This window comes from Prunus avium, chromosome 2 (assembly GCF_965620075.1).
Source record: "Prunus avium chromosome 2, drPruAviu1.hap1.1, whole genome shotgun sequence".
NCBI lineage: Eukaryota > Viridiplantae > Streptophyta > Magnoliopsida > Rosales > Rosaceae > Prunus > Prunus avium.
Genome location: NC_142285.1, coordinates 39,288,934 through 39,313,608, shown reverse-complemented (window position 1 = coordinate 39,313,608; position 24,675 = coordinate 39,288,934). Strand labels below are relative to the sequence as shown.

Genomic DNA, 24,675 nt, shown 5'->3' with positions numbered 1-24,675 from the left:
TAGTGTGTTACACAAGAAAAACAATTAACAACAACTCAATTTGTGTTAAAGTCAGTTGCCCATAAATCAAAAGTCTAAAATTAGAACGAGAACAAAAATCAAAGACCACACGACTAATTAAGATTAGGAGGAGTTGACAAGTGGAATTTGTGTGTACTTTTTACACGACTTGTACCGAGTCGCAATCGGGTATGTCATGGCATGGATGATGTTGTAGTTGGAGTGGAAATGGATGAGGCAAAGAATATTTGACGGCGTGAGTTACAAAGGGGATTTGATTGATGGTTTCGCAGCCTTTTTTTCCCCCAAAAAAAAAAAAGTATAGATTTATGCGTGTGTGGTGCTTAGAATGGCCTAGAAGATACCGAAATGAGTGGCCAAATATGGTTCGCGGTTTTCCCGTCAAAACTGTCTGCATTATCAGTTTTCTGACACGCTTTGTTCGCTTCGTTCAAGAAATGTAGTAACTGTCCAATCACGCCAAGTGTCAGGTAATCGGTCACCCCCTCCCTTTTCCTACACGTGTCAGTCGCATTTCTTCTTTAAAAAAATGTTTTATTTATTTATTAAATGAGATTAAAAACTTTTTGGGTTTGACAGGTTGGTGGCAAATAGTGGATTGGGTATGGTGTCCTAGAGTTTGGGCTTTCACCTACCTTTTTCTTCTTCTTTTTTTACTTTTAAAAAAATAAAAAAGAAATGGGCTTTCATATGTTCTTTATTCAATGTTACGTGTGATGTAAGCAAGTCTCAAGACTCTTAACGATGTCTTAATTACATTGACAAACCAATAATGAACCGACACGTAGCCATTTTTAATGGTTTTATAACATATATTAGTAATTGTATGTGTTCTCATGTAATCAGAACACAATAATTCTTATTAAACTATATACTTTACCAAATGATGCTGAATTAATCTGTTAATTTATTCGGCACCAACGTATTCCAATTAAATGTGCAAATTTTCATGATATAAAATCCATTAGTAAGATGAGATCCATGCTATTAAATTGCTTTTTTTTTTCTTTCTGATTTTTATGATTGAAAGCTTTGTCTTTGATAATTATAATTTAGCGGTAAAGTCAATCATCCATCATGAATGTGAATAATTGTCAATTCATATAAAGACAAGTAAATTAATAAAGTACGGAGACTACCCACAAAAATAAATTAATTAAAGAGTTAATTAAAAGATAAATATTGTATAAAAAAAATTTGGAACAAAAGTCATTAAAAGAAACAGGAATGTGAATGCAAACATGCATTTACCAAAGGTAAAGGGCAAGTGTGTATTTATAATGAAGGAAGGAATATTGCAAACCAAAATCATTAAAAGGAGTTGATGCAGATTAGAGAATAAATTAAAATTAAATTAAATATGTATAATGCGCCGGGCAAGAACATATGCCTATGTTAGCTCCGCCAAAGCTTAAAGCTAGCTGTCCTCCCACATCCTAAGAGATCTAGATATATATATATATTGGAGCTAATTAAAACAAAGGGTGGCGGGTGGGCGGCAGCCAGGAGATTGAGATAAACTATACAGATAAAATTTCCATGAGAGCAAAAGTATGGCAAATGTTATTTGAGTCTTGCACGAGCCCACGATGATCCCACTCTAATGCATGTGTCTACCTTGTTTGTGTAGGTGGCCGGATTGATGGTATGGTCCACCTGCCGGACCTAAGAATTCACAGCTCTTCAAATTTACCGGAATAGAGAATTGTAGTGGACACTGTATATGGATCAAGGTTGGACCTTAGGCGGCTCTAGATTTTATGAAATGTTTCTCTATGAGGGTCTGTAGTTTTGATATCTAACTAGCCCAAACCAATGCTTGACCATCATTGTGGGTTGCTTCATAGTCTAGAGCTGGTAGTTATGTTCTTGAAGCTACCCAAAAACACCATTGGGCTCAGATTGGGTGAGGTGGGCTATTGGGCTCCACAAATTCCTTCATCTGTCAATTTAATTATAGCCTTGCAACTTTGCAAGGTGCAAGGGATAATCACTCAACAGCATTATTTTTGAAGGAAATTAAATGGTTTTATTCATTTTCATTTCATGATCATCAATATTTTATATTTGTCTCAAAGCTTCAACGCTTCGTTATACCAAAGTGATATAATTATAGACCCACATAGGTAGCTTTGGCTATAAATAAAGACCAAATAGAAGGGAATTCCATCATTCTGGTCATCTTCAACTCCCCATTATAGCTATAGCTATCAGCATATATGCATGTGCCACAGAAGTAAATGCCAAACCAAGGTTGACTGACCTCTGTGTAAAATCAAATTATTGTTAACCTAAAACACGTATTTAGCGACTTGATTATATAATATTAATTAATACATATATACTCTTGGCAGCAAAGCCATGTGGACCATGTGCTTGCATTGCGTAAAGCAGAGGCTATAGCTCTCATGCATGCTCATCAATGAATGTTGACATATATATATATATATATATATATATGGAAATTGACCCCAATTGATATTTAATAAGAGTATAACTAAATCGCCTAAAAATATGGAAAGATATGAAAACTCTTACATTAATATAATATTGATTGGGGGTCTGACGGTGGTGAGAGTAGCCAATTTCTCCTTAAACTTTTCTTCATAAAAAAAATTAAATAAAAAAATTGATTGTGAAAATGATTTGTAATTTGGGTCTTTTGCCCGATAAATGAGGGTGGTAGTTATGATAGTTGATGTGGTAGTTAGTCTTCGTGAAGCTTAAAGTTGTCATAAGCTCTTTGGGGGGTCAACAATGTTGGTTGAAGGCACTTGGGACCCTCCTTAAGAGAGAGAGAGAGAGAGAGAGAGAATAAAGTTTTGAGTATGAAAAAAGAAGAACGTTGGAGATATGATTCTAAATTTGCTTGCTTGAGAAACTTGGAATTTTTTTGATGGTAGGGGCTTTGCGTAAAACTAAATGGAACCTAGATATGGTTACATGTTTTTTTTTCATGTAAAGAGGGACATGAAAATATAGTAAATGGTCCCTAGTAGGTCTACGAAAGAAGAGGCAAGATTTCAACCAAAGCATCATGATGAACTTTCAAATTGTAAGAAATTTAGATTAGGCCAATTTGTTCCTCTATAAGCAAGCACTCTAATTTTCGCACACTGAGTGATGTAATTGTTTTGTTTGCTGGGAAGGAGCTATTGATTTGGTTTTCAACCTCACAAGCAAATGTTTGAATATTTAATCACTTGGTTTCATGCATGCATGACCAAGTGATTAAACCTTAAAGAAACGTATTCAACTTGGTCATTATGTTCTAATTGGTCATGATTATTATTCTTTAGTGTATAATGGAATGTACCAAACCTTCAAGAAACCGTATTCAACTTTTTGGGATTGGGTTATTATACACTCAACTTAATTATGTACTGTGAGCGACAGTGAAATTCACATGCATCAACAGTTGACAATCATTCATACAATATTTATATATCTCTTACACAATTACAAGCATGCCATGCACAACCATTTACAATCCCATTTCCTTCATTAGAATATCTCACCTCACAATCATTTGCATGAATTAGGCTTTTAATTGAAGTAAAATTCTGATCAAATGAGTAACATACCCTGTTTTTCCAGAAAACCAAATTTTCAGCTTCTCTCTCTCTCTCTCTCTCTCTCTCTCTCCAACAATTTTAATCATTAATTTCTACTAGCTAGTAGCTACTTGGGTGATGGAATTAAAGAAGTTTCAAACTTAACACAATCACAGGCAAAATAAACAACATCAACATCCATCCCAGCTTCAAAGGGAGACCAACGTCATATGCTATAGCTACATAGCCAAGCCATGTGTCTCTGCTGACTTGACTTTCTCTCCTTCTCTCTAGCTGAGTCATGCAAATCCACCTACACAAACGCACAAAGGAAAGAGGTAGAAAAACAGTTTTGGTACAGCATTTTCACATGCATAGAGATCAAGCTTCATGGGACAAAATCCAAAACTGGGTGACTGGGCGAGGGGTTTGGTGGTATGTTGTTCAACAGCTAAATAATTTGCAATGACGTGGTGAATATCTCTCTTAGATTTTGTTCATGGACGAATTAAACTCTTCTTCTGTCTCTCTGTCTCTCTCTCATCCCAAATCCTTAATGCAAAAGGCAGTAAAGCATACCTTCCTAACGGTTTTTGAGGCTTTTTCTCTCCGCCCCTCCTTTACTTAAACGCTTTTCTTTTGCTGCTAAAGTTATTAGATATGCCTCCCCGGTCCTCCCCCTACTAATATATGATTATGGGATCGAGATTTAGATAACGAGTTTCATAATGCACACGATTGATGAAAAAATTTCGTTCATCGAGTAATTATACATGTATCATATTACTATATACTAAATTCTTACGGAAGTGGCTCATATATGTACAATACAATCTACAATGCGGTAAATATGATACAAATAGTTTTATTATATTGTTCTTAGTATGATGAGTTGCTTTAGTGAGACAGGATGCTGAGGGGGATAAGATTAGGGTTACAATATGGTTGAGTTAGGTGCAAGATGTATATTTATTTGACCCAACTAGAAGGTAAGCAAGAGTGACGTAGGCCAATACGTAGGTCCACCGTATCCACATATAAAAGACAGGATGTGTACGACAGATGCACGGCGCAATACGAGGACCGACGAATGCGGAAATTATTGGGCCCTTTGAAGGGAAACCCAATTCTTCACCCTTTGAAAAATTGAAAAATTGAAAAAATTGCAAAAAAAATTGAAAAAATTGGACAATTTGCGGATAAATTGTAGGGGAGTCAGAGGTCTTTCTTCCTGTAGGTAGGAGGAGAGGAATCTGATTTTCCTCTTTTCGAAAAGTGAGAAGCTATATTCCACCCAACTCCATCCCACTGTTAGCTTGATCTTTCTCCACCCACAGATTAAATTATTATTAAAAAAATTATTGACTGAAATAAAAAATTTGGTTGAACTCAACATTCTGTTCTTTTCTTAAACAGTTTTACATGTTATATTGTCGGATTGATAATTTAAATTACTAGTTATACAAACTATTTTGGAAAGGGTTGGAAGGTTACTAACAGTTAAACTTGTATCCGAGATTATGTGTTTGAATTCTCCCTCAATATCACTTTTATTTATATTAAAAAAAATTATTTGGCAAGAGAACATTACTCGGATGTCCCCTCGGATGTCCCGGGAAGTAAAATAGTGCACAAGCATTTTAACCGTACTATTGAGTACGCAGTGCAAGTCTTCCCTCCTATTCAGTCCACCATCCCCAATGTCTCAAAAAAGTCAAAAGAATAAAAGGAAAGAAAATCCATGTTGGCCAAAGAGAGAGGCTGCAGATGATGCCACACTTGCAGATGAAGCAAACCGGTTTCATCCATCCATATTCCGTATGATCACAACAGCCTTGAGCCCCCGACCTTGTTGACCCTACATTTCCTACATTTTGCATCATCATCCCAATTCCACCGCATACCCCTGAACTTTCCACAAAACAATACTGTGAAAGCCATTAAAGCAAATAACCCCAAATGACATTTCTGTCAGTTCATGTTAAAAAGGAGTTGAATGGAATTACCGCCAAAAGCTTTAGCTACTCGAGGGAGGGAGACCAAACCGCATTAATTAAGGTGATAATTTTGGTCACTTTTTGACAATTGTTTGTTTTCTTCCCTTTCTAATTTGCCTCCTCGGCCTTGATAAATAGCACTCCACCCCTCTGCCTTCTGCTCACACCCAACCTCCAAGAAAAAAACCCATTTCTCCCTCTCTCTCTCTCTCTCTCTCTTCCAGAGAATTGCTGAAAAGCAATGGCTCTTCTCTGCATTGTCTCTCTCATAGCATTGGCAAGTACAATTGTTGAGGCCAGAATTCCTGGTGTCTACTCTGGCGAGGCATGGCAGGGTGCTCATGCTACTTTCTATGGCGGCAGTGACGCCTCTGGAACTATGGGTAAGTTCAAGAAATTTCATGACCCCCTGCATTTTAGTATTTCACTAAGCACAACATAACATAAAGTTCATCCCTTTTGGATTTGGACTTCCCAATTTCAAAAACCCACATCAAAGTAAAGTAGCAATTTCATGAAAACCACGTTTCAGTTTTGGTTCATAGACGTAAAGTTCATTCCTTTCAAAAACCCAAAATTTCTCACAAATGTATCCAATTCTGTGCAAAACCATATTTCAATTTCACTTCATGGCATAAAGTTCATTCCTTTTGGACTTGGAGCTCCCAATTTCAAAAACCCACATCATTTTTTCCCTTAAATTTCTCACATTCTTTATAAAAAAAAACAATGTCCCAATTTTAGTTCATAACATAAAGTTCATTCATTTTGATTGATTTTGTGTATGTACTATACAGGAGGGGCATGTGGGTACGGAAATCTGTACAGCCAAGGCTACGGTGTGAACACAGCGGCACTAAGCACAGCTCTTTTTAACAACGGTTTGAGCTGTGGAGCTTGCTTCGAGATCAAGTGTGCAAATCAGCCTCAATGGTGTCACTCTGGTAGCCCCTCCATTTTTGTCACAGCCACAAACTTTTGCCCTCCAAATTACGCCTTGCCCAACGACAATGGCGGTTGGTGCAACCCTCCTCGCCCCCACTTCGATCTCGCCATGCCCATGTTCCTCAAGATCGCCGAGTACCGCGCCGGCATTGTCCCTGTCTCTTATCGCCGGTGAGCTCCCTCTCCGCCGACATTAAATTAGAGTAGTTTAGACAATCAATTGTATGAAAATGACTCGTGGTTTATATATAATGAAATGACTTAAATGCCCTTTTGTGTGTAGGGTGCCATGCCGGAAGCAAGGCGGGATCAGGTTCACGATCAACGGCTTCAAGTACTTCAACTTGGTTTTGATCACCAACGTCGCGGGTGCAGGGGATATAGTGAAGGTGAGCGTGAAAGGGTCGAAGACTGGATGGATGAGCTTGAGCCGCAACTGGGGTCAGAACTGGCAGTCAAATGCTGTCTTGGCTGGACAGTCACTCTCCTTCAGGGTCACAGGCAGTGACCGACGCACTTCCACTTCCTGGAACATTATCCCTGCCAATTGGCAGTTTGGCCAAACTTTCACTGGAAAGAATTTCAGGGTCTAATATTCAATTTTCCCGCTTTATTATATCATTTCGTTTTTGGGAAAAGAGAGAAAGAGTTGTGCGGTTAAAAACTTTTTTTTGACTGTTGGTGGGGGTGAGGAGAGAGAAAAAGAAGAAGAAGGTAAAAGTGAAGTTGTAAGCAGCTGAGGTGGCTGGTCATATAGCCCGCAGCTTTGGTTGTTGTTATAATATATACCATAAGTTATAGACATGATCAAGTATTTTTCAATTTTCTTGCTTTTGATTTGTTTCAAGTTGAGTGCTTTTGGGCTTGCTTTTGACAATGGTTCGCACTTGGTGTGTGATTTTACCTATAATCATGGATTTTGAAGCGATGTCTGCCACTAGCAGCTGAATAAGAAACAAAAAAAAACATTTTGTGTCTGTGTTTAACTAAACGCAAAAATAGGAGAAAGACTTCCATGAAACAGAGTAGCACTATTTTGCTATCTTCATTGCAACTGTAGTTGGATTCTTTTTTTTTTTTTTTTTTTTGGTCATAATGCTTGTTGTATTCAAACCCAAAAGGGTAAAAAGATACAAAAGCAGGCAAAAGCCAGATAGGAGAGGAAACCAACAACAGAGAAGTCAGACAAGTCTAATGCTCCATCGGAGCCTAGTATTATAGTCTTAACCCCCACCAAATAAAAAACTGAAATTAACTACTAGTATTGCCATCCTGTGGTGGGCATGGCAGACCATCAGAATTTAAAACTCCAACAAGAGACAATGGTGGTCTGGTGACCCAACTTTTCAGTTCCATAGCTCTCAAACCAATCGAAGCTGCTGCATGAGCTGCTCGATTTGCACATCTAGGCACCCAATTCCAGGCCACATCATCCAAACACAAAGATAGATTACGAATTTCATCAATCATTGGCGCGATGACCCAAGAGTTGTTGCCAAACCTTCCACGCAAAGCATCAATTACCACCTTGCAATCAGATTCTAAAATAATCTTCCCCATTCCCCTTTCTTTTGCAAAGGTAATTGCACAAAGGCCAGCGGCAGCTTCTGCAACAAGGGCTGAATCGCAGATGACCGGGGAGGAGAGGCCCCCACACCAAACTCCATTTAAATCCCGAATGACCACTCCAATACCACCAGCACAGGAACCAGGGCACCAGGCACCGTCAAAATTAACTTTCAAAATATTGCTAGTCGGGGGAGACCACCGAGATCCTCGAGAGATAGAGCTGGGAGGCGAAGCTTGTGTAGCCATCATTATCACTCCACCAACAGCAGTGGCACCCACAAATTCATTGCAAGCCTCCCTAGCACTTATAATAACCCGGCGCGGGTCCGGGGTGGTACCATCAAAGACAAAGCGACACCTGGACTTCCAGATTTCCCAACAAATGAAGCTAATAAGAGACAAACAGTGATTAAGCTCCGCCTTGGTAATGCCTGGAATCAAAAGAATTCCTTCAAGCCACCTGTCAAAGGACGTGATTCTCTGATGGTCAATCCTGTAAGACAGCTCAGAGCCAAACCATACCAGTAGGGTCCAAGGGCAGAGAAAAAGGATGTGCTCAATGGATTCCTCATAACACTCGCAAATTGGGCAAAGAGGATTACTAACAATTTTCCTTCTGAACAAGGACAGTCTTGTGGATAGGGAGCAAGAAATAGCTCTCCAGAGAAAGTGTTTGATTTTGGGGAGTGTTTTGATTTTCCAAATGGACTTCCAGACAGTTTCTGGAATAGAGTGGGAGGAAAAGTTGTGGGTTGGTATGATTGTGTGGAGCCTTGCATGAAAACGGTGATAACCCGATTTCACAGTATATGTGCCCACAGTATTCCAAGGCCATACAAGTTTATCTGCTCGATTTGTACGGCCAATCGGAGTACATCTAATACGATCCAAAGTTTCCCTGCTTAACAGGGTGGAGATGCCATCAAGAATCCAAGTATGATTATGCTTGTCCATTATATCTTTAACAAGTTGAGGGGCAGATGGGGGAACGGGTCTGATAGGTTGAATGACACCAAAATGCGTAGATGAGACCCACCTGTCAGTCCAAATACATGTAGTGGCGCCACTGAACACTTGATACCTAGCATCCTTGAGTAATGCATCTCTCCCATCCAATAGACTTGCCCAAGCCCAAGAGGAACGAGATCCTTTTTTAGCCTTTACGAAATCACAGTTGGGAAAGTAGCGAGCTTTTAAGATCTTAACCCACGTAGCATTCGGGTTTTGTAGTATTCTCCAGCACTGTTTAGCTAACAAGGCAAGATTGAAGCTGGAGAGGTCACGAAACCCATCTGAAAAGGGATCTGGCCTCCATTGGAGGTCCTGGTCGAGGCTTGGATTAGTTGGATTCTTTGTGTTAAATCTAATTGAGCTTTAAGTTGTTTCTACTGCATCAGGTCAGGTCCTATAACTTGGTAGAGTTATCAATTTGGTTGTGTACTGAGGTTGAGGTTTCTCATCCACACAAAAAAAGGCATTGGAGCAATTTCTGTTTTTTCTCAGCCTTGTAGTCCGGTTCTGTGGTACATCTTCCGAGATAGAAATCTCATATTAAGTTTTTGTTGCATAACTTCATTATGAAGTGTGTCATCAAGTTCTGCATTGAGTATGTTTCAGATAGAGCAAATCCTGAGTTTCTCTAGTCTTATAGTTCAGCACAGTGCATCTTCCCAATGTCGAAAGATTGAAACCCTAGCCTCAGTTCTTGCACATTTTGTCCAACAAATTTACAGATTCAAATGTTGTCTCACTCATTGAATTTCATGACTCATTTTGCAGACAAATTGGAACTTTCCTAGTTCATTAATTCTTAGTTTGAGTTTAAAACCAAGTAAAGATTTCAGCCCATTTTGCTCACTTTCCCAGCCTCCTCTTTGGGCTTTTGTTTAAACTTGTTCAGGCTGCTGTTCCTGAGATTTAACCATCATGTTCAAGCAGTCCTGGTTCCATTCCAAAACTCATAAAACCACCAACAATGGAACATAAAATTAAACCTTGATAAAAAAGAGAAAAGCAATGGGATAAATATAATTTCTAGGGTTTTGAAGTGATTGAAATCGAAGAAATGTGAGATGGAATCAGTAGACAAACGGGACAGATATAGCCCGCCATCTGTGGATACCATCACTACGGTTGTCTGGCCGCTGCCTAACTCCCACCAAAACGGTGCGAATCAGGCGTTCACTGTATGCACTATTGGTCTCTACGAGAAAGCAAATCAAAAATCACTTCCTCTTAAAAAACCCAAAAAGTGCCGTATTGCCCAATAAAACCCTAAATCATACAAAAACCCTAAAAAACAACAAACGAAATCTATAAACAAGACGAGGGCTCATATCAAGTGTATAGAAATTGGATGGCCTGTCATTGTGGGTCGAAACCCAATGGAAACGAAAGGGAAAGAAAGCAAAGATTTTTTTTTCCAGAGACGCCAAGGCCTCTGCCTTTGGATGAAAAGGGGCGGCGAGAGCTCTGGTTTTCTTTGTTTTCTTTCCCCTTCTAGATTCGAATTGGGTTTGCTCCTGTGTTTCGAGCATTCCCACTCAAGCCTCTCTCTTTCTAATCACAGCCCTAATTTTACAGAAGATGAGATGTGCTTCGTCTCCATAGGAATGCTCTCTGTAGGCGGACGGAGATCTAATGATTTTGTAAAGAGAGAGCACCAATATATATAGGATTAGGGTTACAAGAAAAACTAGTGGATGCTTTTAGATGGGAAAGTAAAACGTCGCCGTTTCAGTTTAAAAAATATGGCGCCGTATTATGAAGAAGTGGTTTGTTGTGGTACGCTCCGCTGGAAGAGAAACGACGTCGTCCGGTAGTCAACCGAGTGATTTACCTTATTTGGCGGAAATTCTCTGTACTCTTTGAACAGCTCATCCAAAACTTTAATAAGTTCTTTATAAGCTTGAAACCGACTACAATAACTTCTGTGTCACGGGTGCAATGTGAGATATGCACAAGGGTACGTGAGGAGATGTGAGAATAATCAACAGCAAACTTGTCTATAACGAGAGCATACACTCCCTATCACATGGCTATTACATGAGGAGATGTGAAAATAATGTGTATACACCTCGTTATAGGCAAGTTTTTCTCGGTCCGGCAAAGTCAGGTGGTAATGGATAGATAAATGGAACTGAAAAGCTCGCAATACTGTTATACATTGTCAAATACTAATGATACAAGCACAGTCAAATGTCGATAGTTGGAAATGGTTTCCCTTCCCTGAGAGTTTGAAGAAGAAGTTGGGTAGTGTCCATGTGGACTAAGTTACCTCTCCTACACTAGTAAATAGTGTCTTATTAAAGATCAAAGTTGATGAACAAAGCAAATGAATACATCTAAAGGTAGAGAGTCCTCCTTCAGGTTAACCACTTATTCAGCAAGACCCCAGGACCGGACATAATAAGGCTAGTAACCGCCGTCCTTCTTTGAGTCTTGGGATGATCCACCAAGCTGGCCATACACAACTGCAGAAACAGAATTGAAATACTCAAATTAGGCGGATACCACCCCCTAAAAAAGAAATGAAAATTCCAACCATATAGAGATCTATGACAAACATTGAATACCTTCAATCTTCCATCCGCTGTTTCTTTACTTTCCATTGCTTCAGAATAAAGTCAACTCCTTCTTGCAGTGAAGCCCTTCGTCCCTCAGCATAGTTCCACAGTTCAGAAGTTATATACCTCCCACTAGGGTTATATTCATTTATCTCCTTTAAAGCTGATGTTACAGCATTATACACCTCATCCCCCAGTTGTTTCTTCAACTCTTTCAATTTTTCATCTTGTTCATTTATGAATTCCTGAACCAGTGATGTTGATATCAAGTGAACCGTAAAACATTGAAAAGGAAGCAAGGTGACAAGGCCAAGTGACAAGTGTTTCAAAGGAAAAGCACAGGCATTAGTGTATGACTAGAGCTTAACAATTACATGCTTCAACAATAACATATGAATGGAAATCACGTGGACATTTTTTTATATATGTAATTTGATGTTTTAGAAACCTTCGATGTCAAAGCAGAATTACCAACCATTTCCAACTAGAAACTATATTAAAACACAACCAAACAAGCATGTGAATGGAGGTCATATATGATGAACATCAGGTATGTCACTGGGAAAGGATTTTACCACCACAATTACAAATTTGGCCCAACTAATTAGATAAGCAATGATACAGCACATAACTCACAGGGATAGCCAAACTAGTTCAATCTAAGAATTATCTTCGGCCAGCATATTTGATATTATCTTTTTTGTCAGATATTTTCTAGTGCTAAGGGAAACAGCTAGAAGAATCAAATCCAATGAGATATTGATATTAATAGAGAGTACACCTTATGTTGCCCGTTGACTGTAGTAACTCTGAAAGGATGCCAATCTGGGTCCTTCAGGTATTCTTCCCACAATGAGCACAGCTCTGTGGCTTTCTCTTCCGCTTCTTCCTCATTATACTTTCTCTTCATTGCTTCTTGGAAGGGTTTACTGTCAAGCTCACCCATTCTCTTAACACCAATATGAGCGCGATTTGATATTTCCTTCAAGCCCTGTAGAGTAAGAATATTAGTACTTTATGACAAGATAGAGGAGCTTGTTGTAAGTGTAAGAAATTAAGAACAGAACTTTAAATATATCTGATACACAGAGGGCCACAGTTCTCAGTCCATATAACAGTACAAATATTGAAGATCCCACTACAAAGAAAAGCATGTCTGCCTCCACACGCACTGCCTACTATAAATAGTGTTAACGATCATAGTTCACCATCGTCTACACCATGTTGTGCTAACTACTAAATATGCACACACAAAAAAAGTGCATTTCTGCAAACCATTCCATTCAAATCCTTATAGAAAAGGTTCGGCACAAACAAAAATCTGTAACATTGACCTAAGAATCACAGCCCCAAATTACATAATCAAAACTCAAAAACTACATTCCAAATTCTTGTAAGACCATCTGAATGTCAGATGTCTGCTTTACTATAAAAGCAAGTAACTGAGGCACCATTTAAATTAAAAATTAAACAGAAAACTTACATTAACCAATTCCTTACGAGCTTCCTGCAGCTCATCATTGCTCTTACGCTCCTTTACAATTAGAGTTTGATTTAAAGCTTCTAAGTCTTCAAATGTTTCTTCCTTTTCTCTCAAGTCTTTGAGCATTGTGTCCACCTTTTCTAGCACTTCAACATCCCCATCATCCCCCATGCGCCTTACAACATTTAAGTTCCCTCTAAGTTGCTCAATTTCCAATTCAAGAGTTTGCTTTGTATCCAGTTGCTTTTCCAGTTTAATTATTTTACTGTGGAGCTCCTCCTTTTGCCTCTGGATGAAATTGGTTGTCACATACATCAAAGATCTTCTCTGAAATCTATAAAATAATGTTCAGATCATTTTCAAGCAATTAACCAACAAACCTTCTGATCTTCAGCCAGTTTCAATAAATTTTCATTAGCCTTCAGTTGCTCCATAGAAGCCAATTGCAGAGAACTATTTTTTGCCGAATTCTACAAGAACAAAGTCAGTGTTATCAATTGCTCGGGACAATCCTTCACCAACAATGACAACAAAACATTGCAACTAATGCTGCTATAGAAAAGTAACCCAGACAAAAGCATCACACAATATACGTAAACTAAACATAAATGCATCAACTCTCATCCCCAAATATTCATGATATGACTTGATGACACTTGAACATCATGCTCATTTTCAGTAACTTTCAACAAACTAGTTTTCACCTCTTCAATATTCATAATTTCACATATAGTCACAGGTATATTAATCATGAAATCTAAGAGATAATGTGCAACAATGAAGCACAAATTAGCAAACCTTTTCAATTTCATCGGCGAGCTTCCTACTTTCACTTTCGTTAGCCACCGCACGCTTCTCCATTTCTTCTATGCGTGTCTCTAGCCCTATCTTTTGAGTTTCCAATTGTAACTTAAGTTTTTCGTGGTCGCTAAAAATCCTCTGAAAGTGATCCCGCGCACTCATTTGTATCTTTTTTATATCTATCAAGACACACAGAAAAAAAAGCATGAATTAATGTCATTACAGCATCATACGACCATAAAATATAACAAAATAAAATAAACCCAAAATGGTGAAACCCAAGCCACTTTATCCAAACTATACAGTTACCGTACAGCTTCAGAATGGAATAGCTAGAAACATAATTAACAAACAAATGTAAACTACTCATAATCCAGTCAGAAAACTAAGCTAAAGATAACGTACCTTCCTTCTTTTATTCAATAAGTAGCACTCTTCCATTTTTCTTATAAAAACATACCTTCATTATAACCTTGAACAAGCTTTTCTTTCTCTGTGATTACGCTCTTAATGGAGTTTGTAGTTTCACTACATTTTAGCTCCATCTCTTCCATGTCTTTGTTCTTCACCTGAATGATGTTATTAAGATTAAATACAAGCTTATCCTGCTTCCTGGCTTCTTCCTCCATAATTTCAGAAATTGTTTTAAGGTCTCCAATCTTACGGAGGTGTTCTCCAACAATATTGGTAGCTTTATAGTCATCTGCTCGAGCAACCCAAGCATAAAGACCAGATTTTTGGTCACCATTAGCACCCCAGTCCTTTTTCCCATGACGATCTGCCTCATAAGCCCTCTCAAATGACATGGCATTAACATAGCCAGGCCAATCTTTCCTAAATTCCACAACGGCACTTCCTGAGTGACCCCGAAAATTCCATAGAGGGTGAACCCTTGTGGGATTGAACCCTCTCCTTATTAAATCATCTCTCAGTTTGGATCCACTTTCTCCTACATATCGCCCATCATCTGCCCGTCTGGTTGGAATATTAACGACTACCCCTGTCCAAGGCCACACTAACTTTTCATCATGGTCACAATCAATTGGGGGGTCTTCCTCACCCACAGGTTTAGATGGACCACCTTCGGCTGCTATATCTTTTTCCAAATATTTCGCCAAAGCTGAGTGTTTGGCCTTTTCTTCTGCGCTTCTCTTTTCTGAATTACTCTTTCCCACCCCAGAGGCATGTTGGAGCAGGTCCTTCAGAACAAAATCCCGCTTTTTCTTCTTTGGGCAGAAGGGGCAAATATATGTCCCATCTGAGCTTCTCACACTGTGTTTTCCATTCTTCAGATCTTCATAATATTCTTCTTCATCCTCATCCATTTCTGTGTCACTTATATCTGTATCATTTTCAAAGATAGGATCCTCTACACTCCCCATTTGTGAACTTTAGTTAAACAGCACTAATCTGAAAATTGAAATTATGGAATATAAGTGGCGTATCAAAATTTTTTATTTCAATGATTTTGAAAAGTTCATCTGGGAAGTAGAACATGTGCAACCACAGGTTATAGAAAAAAAAGGTAGACATAAGTGGGGGTCTAGTACAGAATCAATACTGTTAATCTAATTTCTTTCACATTTGAAAATATTTGCACCAAAAAACACAAAATAAATCTCCCAAAAGAGTTGATGAAACTGAATGACAGAATCAAGTGAGGTAAAATTAAAAGCAACTTACAAGTTACAAGTCAAAAGATCAGACCCAGAAAAAGAAAGTGGACATACAGCAACATTCAGCATATATAGTGAAATCACAGAAATAAAAGCTTTGGGTTTCACCATTTTAGAACTTATGCAGCAGTGAAACCTATCATAACACTATTTCCACACAAAAAAAACTAGTAACTGCCCATGTAAGCTAGTTGAGACATTGCAAAATAAAATCCATCTTAGCCTTAAGAGAATATCTTGCATATGAAATCACATTGTAGAGTTGTACAGAGTTTACACAAATTAAAAAACTAGTATCTTACATAAATAAAGCTACAGCAACATTCAGAATATATGGTGAAATCACACAAATCAAGGCTTTGGATTTCACAATCTTAGGGCTTCTGCAGTAGTGAAAGCGCCATATATAGAAATCAGTTTCAGTCCATATCATTCCTCTCTTTTCTGTGAAATCAATCATAACTCAATTTCCAAAAAAAAATATAAAAAAAAGTCCTAGTAACTGCTCATGTAAGCTAGTTGAGATATTGCAAAATATAAATATATCTTTGACTTAATAAGATAATATCTTGCATATGAAATCACATTGTAGACTTGTACAGAATTTACAGAAATTAAAAAAATATCGTCAAAATACCAAACTCGTAATCACCAGAAATCAAAAGAAACTGTTTGTAATCAGTGGCCTAAATGTTAATCCTAAAACCAACCATACAATTTTTTTCTAAAACAAGCAGATCAGCCAAAACACACAACAGAACGGACGCTGAAGCTGCAAAACTTGAAGCCAAACAAGGTAGAAGCCCAAAATTGACAATGCATGTAGTAAATTATACATATCAGCAAAACGAGCACATGCATGTAGTGGAAACAAGCAAAACCAGAGAAAGATCAGCTGAAACGTAGAAAGAAGAGAGAGACAGAGTGAGATGACCTACGAAAATTGGAGCTCCTGAGGGCACGGATGAGACTGAGAGACCACTCTGTGTGAGCTCTCTTCTCTGGGTTCCGGGGAAGACGGGGTTTTGACGAAGAAAATTGGGGCTGGGCTAATTGCTGCTGCTCTCAGTGCTTCTCACCATAAATAAAGCGAATTTCGTAATGGACTCACTGTGCGTGACACTCAGAAAATGGAGAAGACGACAAGTACGGGAAATGGAGACCTCGCGACTCTTTGACCGAATTGGGAGTGATGATGAGTTGGTATAAAATATTATTATTTTTTGCAAATTCCGATCAAATTTGCCGGAAAAATGTCATTTCTAATCTGTAAATTTTTCTGACATATTTAATTTGAGAGTTAGGATGCATGAAATTCATAAATAATTATTATGGTGCTTTTTTACTTTATGTTTTTTGAGAAATGATTATGGTGATTAGGTTTATCTCATCACCAAACAACTCATTTAGACTAAATTAGTACACTAATCACAAGGGATTGAGAAAGATACACTAATCTCAACAAATGAGAATGATGTGGGATATATAAACGGAGTCCCGCACCATTCAGCAGAGAGATGAATGTATTGTGCATGTTCAAAGTCAAAGTTTATTTATATCCAAATCCGGAGTTATCATAATAATTAGTGTGATGCCCAAATAGATAATATTTTATGTTTAATTTTGACGAGTTGGTTAAATTTGATTTGTTGTAACTCGAAATTTGAATGGTAATATTGTTTTTACCATTTCATTTTCACACTTTTTTAAACTTTATTTTTTATTTTTTTAGAAGAGATGCTTTAATAAGCAATGTACAAAGATAGCACTGAAACAGTAAATACTATCCAAAACTCAAACATGAGAGACAAAAATAAATGCGTGATCTTAAAAAAAAACTCGTGCACATCAACAAAACCGTGGCAACACAAGAAACTTGCAGCCAAACACATGTTTGTTAATAGATTTTGTTTTCTTTTTCAAATTCACCCTTTTTATTTTATTTTATAACAACTTGAAATGAAAGTGTTTACATTTTTCATTTTTTATGAGTTTTTTTTTTCATTCGCCAATTTTACAACACCACACATGAGTTACCAAAAATCGGTGTTTGGGATCTCCCAACTTGGACCTAGCTACTCAACTATTGCGATTCAGCCGCGACCCATTCCAAACTTTGGGACCTCCATATCCAAAATTTACCAAAAAATCATCCAAACTTCAAAAAATACTACGAACGCTTTGTAACATACACTTTCATTCTATGATCACAAACTCACATTTTAAACCTAAAAATTCCATTTCTAAGTTCCACGTAAAATTGAAAACTGAAATCAGTTACCAAACAACTTTTAAACATTTCCTAGTTTTCAATATTTTTGAAAACTAAATTGGGTACAACACAAGTTTTATGTTTACAATTTCTTAAAAATGAAAACTAAAATGGAAATTAAATGAGCCCCTAATTTTTCATTTGAAGGAGTATACAAGATTAAGTTGGGATTGAGAGTAAATAATTCAAAAGAGTTAAAGTTAAAAAATTATTTTAAGTTAGTGATTAGTGGTGATGAAAAGCTAATACGTCATTGGTTCATGATATATGAGTTCTTTATATCTCACATGATTGATGTTAAAACAAAAACCTATATACCATTAGACTAACTCATATTAAATTCGTGACATTTCATGGATAGAACGAAAAACTAGCCATATTTAGAAAAATAAAAAATAAAGTAAAGTTTTCTTACTTGTTTCTTCGAATTCGATTAGGTTTGATATATTTTGGTAACCATGGTAGATGCTACTTGTTTTAGCATCTATTTGAATTGGAAGATAGCTAAGTTTTATCCTAAGTGTAATAACCATAAAAAAAACACCATCTATCATGAAATTTAAATGATTATATTCAATGCAATGTTAAGAATAAACGACTAAATCCAATGAATTATTTTGGCACAATCTCAAATCCTTAAATTGATATTCGATTATCTATAGCCTAATTTTAATTTTTGTAGACAAGTAATATTGAGAGAAAGGAAAATCAAAGTTAGGACCTCAAGAGTCAGGTGCGTGAGTAATATTCATAATCACTTAAACTACATGCTACTTATACACCATAAACAATTTTTATTTTTGCTTGTATAAACTTTTTATTATTATTTTAATTTAAAAAATCAAATTTATTACTAAGTAAGTAGTAAGGTATTTATTCGTAAGTTATCGGTTACTCAAAACGTATGTTGCCAAAATCAAGGTGGTTGGTGTGAGTGGTTCGGCACTCTTATTCTTTAAGAGAGGTCAGGGGTTCGATGCCTGCTCTTGTATGAAGTCACCACTTTGGTCAGCATTTTACCCCTTACGGGCTGACCCGGTGTGAGCGGAGATTAGTCTGGGTTGTGGTTAAGACTTAAAGATGCCACCCATAATTGGGGCCCATTCAGGACCACTGTGGTTCAGACCCCAAAAAAAAAAGGTACGTTGCCAAACGCACCTAAACCAGCAGTAGGAGTTCCAATCCGAACTAATTTTAATTTTGGGGCGCGTCCAAACAGCTCCTCATCTCTGGTTCTACTGTCAGGGTGACCCTCCGCGATCACAACTCTCAGACAGTCATCTTCCCTCTCTATTTCTCTCACGCTCTCAGACCCATAGAGAGAGAGCTTAGCTTTTAGGAGCTGAAGCGAGGAAAAATATGTTCCCTCAATTCGGCGCAACAGCAGATACTCTAAGCAAGGCATCGACAATGGTGTTCCGGATCGGTACGGACGCCCACCTCTACGACGATCCCGATGACGTCAGCATCGCTCCTCTTCTTGACAGCAAGTTCGACTCTGAAAAATGCGAAGCTCTCAAGCGCCTGCTCGCTCTCATCGCCCAGGGCTTCGAAGTCTCCAATTTCTTCCCTCAGGTCCTCTCTAATTTCAACACTATGAGTTTCCGATAAAAAAAAAAGAATCAGAGCTCTCATCGGAGCCTTCGTTTTTAATACGAGTTTCGTTTGGTTGAATTGGAATTGCAGGTTGTTAAGAACGTAGCATCGCAGTCATTGGAAGTGAAAAAGCTGGTTTACTTATACCTGCTGCATTATGCTCAAAAGTAAGCATAGATAAACTGCACAATCTGAATTTTTGTTTTGTTCTTGATCGCTTTTACCTAATTTTGAGCTCATCTTTGTGGTGTTTTTGAAATTTATGTTTCAGGCGTCCGAATGAAGCATTGCTATCGATTAATTACTTCCAGAAGGATTTGGGGGATCCAAACCCGTTAGTGAGGGCATGGGCCCTGAGAACCATGGCGGGGATCCGTCTACATGTTATTGCACCCTTAGTTCTTGTTGCCGCTGGAAAATGTGCTAGAGATCCCTCTGTGTATGTTAGAAAATGCGCGGCCAATGCTCTTCCTAAGCTGCACGATTTGCGCCTTGACGAAAATACCGCGGGGATTGAAGAGGTTTGATTCACTAATTGTTGCAATGTTGATTCATTCATATGCAGTGTCATTAATATTTCTATAATGTTCTGTTGTATGCAGATTATCGGAATATTGTTGAATGACCATTCCCCTTGTGTCGTTGGTGCTGCTGCTGCTGCTTTCTCTTCCGTTTGTCCGAATAATTTGGCTCTGATTGGAAGAAATTATAAAAGGTTATGCGAGATTCTTCCTGATGTTGAAGAATGGGGTAAAATAATTTTAATCGGGATCCTTTTGCGCTATACAATTGCGAGGCATGGGCTTGTAAAGGAATCCATTATGTTTTCTTTGCACAGTACAGAGAATTCTCAATCTGAAAAGGATTGTTCAGACACCAACTCTGCGTTAGTGGAAGACAGCGGTGACATGAGTGGTCGTTATCAGTCTGAATTAGCAAATATTGTATCCCGTTGTTATATTGAAGGACCAGCTGAATATTTATCACGATTAAGTCTCATGAATAAAGATGCATCTGAATGTAATTATGCCCGTTTTACATCTGGAAAGAACAATGATGATGTGAAGATCCTGCTGCAGTGTACATCCCCATTGTTATGGAGTAATAATAGTGCAGTTGTACTAGCAGCTGCTGGTGTACACTGGATTATGGCACCCATAGAGGATTTGAAAAGAATTGTTAAGCCGCTCTTGTTCGTTCTAAGATCATCTAATGCCTCAAAATATGTGGTAGTTAACATTTCCTTACAATTTAATTGGTTTTTGTGTAGCATTAAAGTACTATTTTTAAATTTTGTTGATGCATGCATGTGACCGTGAATTCATATATTCTGATATTTTGTAAATATTATTTTGGCCTGTTGTCCTGTAGGAAATTTCTTTTGTGTCAATCTTCATGTATTCTGTTATACTTAGTTTACAGTCGGTAAGATGGTGAGGATTGTTTTGTTGATTGACCAGTGCAGGTTTTATGTAACGTTCAAGTGTTTGCAAAAGCAATTCCTTCACTCTTCTCTCTGTACTTTGAAGACTTCTTTATATGCTCTTCAGATTCATATCAAATTAAGGCTTTGAAACTGGATATACTGGCTTACATTGCTACAGATTCATCAATTTCATTTATACTCAAAGAATTTCAGGTAATTTCTTTCCTTTTAAATTAGATTGTTCATAATTATATGTACGTTAGATTGTTCATAATTATATGTACATGAGTGTGAACGGTGTATTTTAAGTTTTTCAGCCATTATTTGTTTAGACTTAGCTCTGTATCATCAACTTTATCTGATAATTGCAAACATTTATATGTGATAATATTTAAAAAATCAAAGGCATGTATCATTTGCTTATTGTTTTATTTTGTTGCTAGGATTATATTAGAGATCCAGACAGGAGATTTGCTGCTGATACTGTTGCTGGAATTGGCATATGTGCGCAGCGACTTCCAGAAATGGCAAACACATGCTTAGAATTTTTATTGGCTTTGACCAGACAGCGTCTGTGACTATTTTCTACTTGTTGTATAGATCTTCAAAAAGTTTTGCTTCTTGTTTTTTGAGTTATTGTCTAATCTTGCAGAACTTATGACTGGTGAGTTCGGGTCTGTGGATGGTGAAGCAGATATTTTGATTCAAGCAATAATGTCTATTAAATCAATCATTCAGCAAGATCCACCCAGTCATGAAAAGGTATTCTTAATTTTCTGCTGAGCTGCTGTCATTAGATGTCTAAGTCAGGGGTGCATAGGTGATTTACTATTATATTTTGTGAAACTTTGTTACCTTGTCTTTCTTCTCTCTGGTGTTTTTTTTGGGGCATCTAGTAATTAACTTTTATACCTTTTCAAGGTTATTATTCAGTTGGTTCGTAGTTTAAATTCAATAAAGGTGCCTGCTGCACGGGCTATAATTGTTTGGATGGTGGGGGAGTATAACTCTTTAGGTGATCTCATCCCAAAGATGTTAGCTACAGTACTCAAGTATCTTGCATGGTGCTTTACTTCAGAAGAGTTGGAAACAAAGCTTCAAATTTGTAATACTACTGTTAAGGTACTACTCCATGGTGCTCTTCTCTAAGTAAATGTGTTAATGTCACTCTCTTTGTTTCTAAATGTTGAGGTTATCTGTTCTGTAGGTTTTATTGCATGCAAAAGGGAATGATCTGTTGACTATAAAAAAAGTTTTAATCTATGTGCTGGAAATGGCCAAATGCGACTTAAACTATGACATTCGTGATCGAGCTCATTTCTTAAGGAAAATTCTGTCTACTTATTTAGATTCTCGAGGTCTGGAGGAGGAAACCAATTGTCTGGCCCAGCATAAAGATAGTTCATGTGTCCTAGCAGAATGCTTATTTCGAGGACAAAAAAAACCAATGTCACGTGAGCCCATTGATCACCGTTTTTACCTTCCTGGCTCTTTATCACAGATAGTACTTCATGCTGCTCCAGGGTATGAACCTCTCCCAAAGCCCTGTAGTTTGCGCTGTGATGGCCTCAAAATGAATGAATTTGGAGAGGGAGTCACTAATGGTGATCCATATGTTACAGACAACGAGGACTCAGAGTCTGAATTTTTGGATGAGGAAAATGCTTCTAGTTATAGTTCACAACACTCTGATATGGATTCAAGTGGCAGTGGTGGCAGTGGTGGCAGTGAAGAGGCTGGTTCTGCAAATGAAGGCGATGAAAATTCTCATCCCTTGATTCAATTTTCAGATGTTGGAAATGCTAATGAAAAGAAAAATATAGCTTCTCAGTCTGCTTCTGATTTTGGGGAATTGTTGTCAAATAGAGCTTTAGAATCATGGTTAGATGAGCAGCCTGGTTTTTCAAGCACGAATACTTCAGAACAAATTCAAGTCCGTAGATCTTCAGCAAGAATCTCCATTGGTGATATTGGAGGTCAAGTTAAACCTAAAAGCTATGCACTCTTGGATCCTGTGAATGGAAACGGCTTAAAGGTTGACTACTCATTTTCATCTGAGATTTCAAGCATCTCTCCTCTGTTTCTATGTATAGAAGTTTCCTTCAAGAACTGTTCAAAGGAAACCGTGTCTGATATTACTTTGGTTGATGAGGAATCTGGCAAAGGCGTGGATTCTGTAGACCAAGCTTCGGGTTCACGTGAAAGGTAATTTAAAATAAAGTAATTATTTCTTCGTTGAAACCTCCATGTTATACATTGAGGTTGAGGTTAGTAGACCAATTTAAGTTGTTTTTATGGTAGATTTGTTAAAAATGTGAGATAAAATACAGTTTTCTGGAGTTTTAACATATTTCTCTGAGTTGCCTACTTGATGAAGTATCAAGTCACTTGGCCATTGAGTCTCCTGTAGTTCTAAGGTCTACTATCATTTTAAATTTAATGTTGTTTTCTGTCTGCATATTTTAAGTTATTGTTGATATTGGGTCCAAGGCAGTAGTCTTTTAAATTTGTTTTTTTTTCCCGTCAAAGGTTGAGGTTGATGTATATGCTTTAGTTGATCTTTACAGTTTCCAGACTGGTCCATGCTTTAGATGGCTGGGGGTTCCAACTACACATGATCGAGCATGATCCTTTGATTTAATTAAACTGCATTTGATTTGTTCTCGGATCATCCATAAAGTATTAAGACTATGTTTATTTCTCCCTGTGACATCTTTCCTGTAGTAAGGGCTAATCTTTTGTTACGATTATCTCGATATTGCAGCTCAACAACACCTGAAAATAATGAGCCAAATCTAGTTTCTGTAGAAGAGATCGCTTCTCTAGAACCTGGTCAGGCAATGACAAGAACCATCCAGGTTCGCTTTCATCACCACCTCTTGCCTCTAAAACTGACCTTATATTGTAATGGCAAGAGGCATCCTGTTAAGTTGCGGCCTGACATTGGATACTTTGTAAAAGCTCTTCCTATGGATGTTGAAGCCTTCACAAAAAAGGAGTCTCATCTGCGAGGAATGTTTGAATGTGTAAGAAGGTAAAGTGACTCATTTTTCTGAGGTTGTATAAGACAAATTCTAACTATTGATCATGGTTTCCAGAACACCCCTTCTCTTTTGGTCTTTGTTGTTTATACTGAATTGAATGTTTGTGTTTTGTACAACAGGTGCACCTTCACTGATCATATCAAGGAGTTGGACAAGGACAAGGGTGACAATTCATTGGTAGAAGACAAATTTCTCGTAATATGCCGAAATCTTGCACTGAAAATGCTTAGCAGCGCAAATCTTCATCTTGTATCTGTTGATTTGCCAGTCGCAGCGAACCTCGATGATGCAACAGGTTTGTGCTTACGATTCAGCAGCAAGCTTTTGAGCACCTCTGTTCCCTGCTTGATCACCATCACCGTTGAAGGTAGATGTTCTGAACCATTGGAAATGTCAGTTAAAGTAAACTGCGAAGAAACTGTATTCGGGCTGAATCTGCTGAACAGGATCGTGAATGTATTGGTTGAGCCCTCTCATGCCCATGAGTAGTTTCTAAGATGCTTGGAAACGAATAATTAAATTTGGAAAGAAAATAGGAAATCCGCTCGTTATTCTACATGTATTACTGCATTTGTTTATGTATTGCAAGTGTTCTGGCTCTCCAGATGTTTAATGCATTGTTTGTACAGTTGGCAAAACCTCTGTAATTTAAATCAATGGGACACAAAAGTTCATGTAAATAATTCAAATCCATCTAGATCAAAACCTTCTGTGATTCTTGTCAT

The 24,675-nt window shown here is 37.7% G+C and overlaps 3 protein-coding genes and 1 non-coding gene across 5 annotated transcripts; 2 read left to right on the top strand and 2 right to left on the bottom strand.

Annotated features, from left to right (window-relative positions):
• The first annotated feature begins 5,707 nt into the window (after positions 1-5,707).
• Positions 5,708-7,339, top strand: EXPA16 (expansin A16). Its single transcript, XM_021958214.2, has 3 exons — positions 5,708-5,955; positions 6,370-6,688; positions 6,801-7,339. The coding sequence occupies exons 1-3, from the start codon at positions 5,814-5,816 to the stop codon at positions 7,108-7,110; spliced, it is 771 nt and encodes a 256-aa protein (XP_021813906.1). The 5' UTR covers positions 5,708-5,813; the 3' UTR covers positions 7,111-7,339.
• Positions 7,340-10,149: 2,810 nt separating this feature from the next.
• Positions 10,150-10,343, bottom strand: LOC148297019 (small nucleolar RNA snoR143). The gene has a single exon (XR_015834242.1). It is a non-coding gene; the product is annotated as a small nucleolar RNA snoR143 (small nucleolar RNA).
• An 877-nt stretch (positions 10,344-11,220) lies between these two features.
• IDN2 (XH/XS domain-containing protein) lies at positions 11,221-16,960 on the bottom strand. Of its 2 annotated transcripts, none has more exons than XM_021958107.2 (8): positions 16,547-16,960; positions 14,397-15,346; positions 13,934-14,115; positions 13,516-13,605; positions 13,136-13,423; positions 12,434-12,643; positions 11,662-11,897; positions 11,221-11,559 (listed from the first exon to the last, which is right to left on the bottom strand). In XM_021958107.2, exons 2-7 carry the CDS (start codon positions 15,316-15,318, stop codon positions 11,664-11,666), a joined length of 1,926 nt encoding a protein of 641 aa, XP_021813799.1. In that variant the 5' UTR covers positions 15,319-15,346; positions 16,547-16,960; the 3' UTR covers positions 11,221-11,559; positions 11,662-11,663. The 2 variants fall into 2 exon arrangements, with proteins under 2 accessions (XP_021813799.1, XP_021813798.1); XM_021958106.2 differs by having other exon boundaries at positions 16,551-16,959.
• Positions 16,961-19,073: 2,113 nt separating this feature from the next.
• On the top strand, positions 19,074-24,665 carry PAT2 (protein affected trafficking 2). Its single transcript, XM_021958073.2, has 11 exons — positions 19,074-19,459; positions 19,571-19,647; positions 19,752-20,001; positions 20,083-20,709; positions 20,946-21,119; positions 21,350-21,476; positions 21,559-21,668; positions 21,828-22,028; positions 22,114-23,111; positions 23,671-23,940; positions 24,070-24,665. Exons 1-11 carry the CDS (start codon positions 19,244-19,246, stop codon positions 24,437-24,439), a joined length of 3,420 nt encoding a protein of 1,139 aa, XP_021813765.2. The 5' UTR covers positions 19,074-19,243; the 3' UTR covers positions 24,440-24,665.
• Positions 24,666-24,675: the final 10 nt, after the last annotated feature.

Excerpts from the sequence above, each read along its gene's own strand:
- EXPA16 (XM_021958214.2), top strand. The coding sequence starts at position 5,814 with ATGGCTCTTCTCTGCATTGTCTCTCTCATAGCATTGGCAAGTACAATT. Across the intron at positions 5,956-6,369 it reads TGACGCCTCTGGAACTATGG|GAGGGGCATGTGGGTACGGA; the intron begins GTAAGTTCAAGA and ends TGTACTATACAG. Across the intron at positions 6,689-6,800 it reads GTCCCTGTCTCTTATCGCCG|GGTGCCATGCCGGAAGCAAG; the intron begins GTGAGCTCCCTC and ends TTTTGTGTGTAG.
- IDN2 (XM_021958107.2), bottom strand. The coding sequence starts at position 15,318 with ATGGGGAGTGTAGAGGATCCTATCTTTGAAAATGATACAGATATAAGT. Across the intron at positions 14,116-14,396 it reads TGTTCAAGGTTATAATGAAG|ATATAAAAAAGATACAAATG; the intron begins GTATGTTTTTAT and ends GTGTCTTGATAG. Across the intron at positions 11,898-12,433 it reads CAGTCAACGGGCAACATAAG|GAATTCATAAATGAACAAGA; the intron begins GTGTACTCTCTA and ends TCACTGGTTCAG.
- PAT2 (XM_021958073.2), top strand. The coding sequence starts at position 19,244 with ATGTTCCCTCAATTCGGCGCAACAGCAGATACTCTAAGCAAGGCATCG. Across the intron at positions 19,460-19,570 it reads TCTCCAATTTCTTCCCTCAG|GTTGTTAAGAACGTAGCATC; the intron begins GTCCTCTCTAAT and ends TTGGAATTGCAG. Across the intron at positions 19,648-19,751 it reads CTGCTGCATTATGCTCAAAA|GCGTCCGAATGAAGCATTGC; the intron begins GTAAGCATAGAT and ends TTTATGTTTCAG.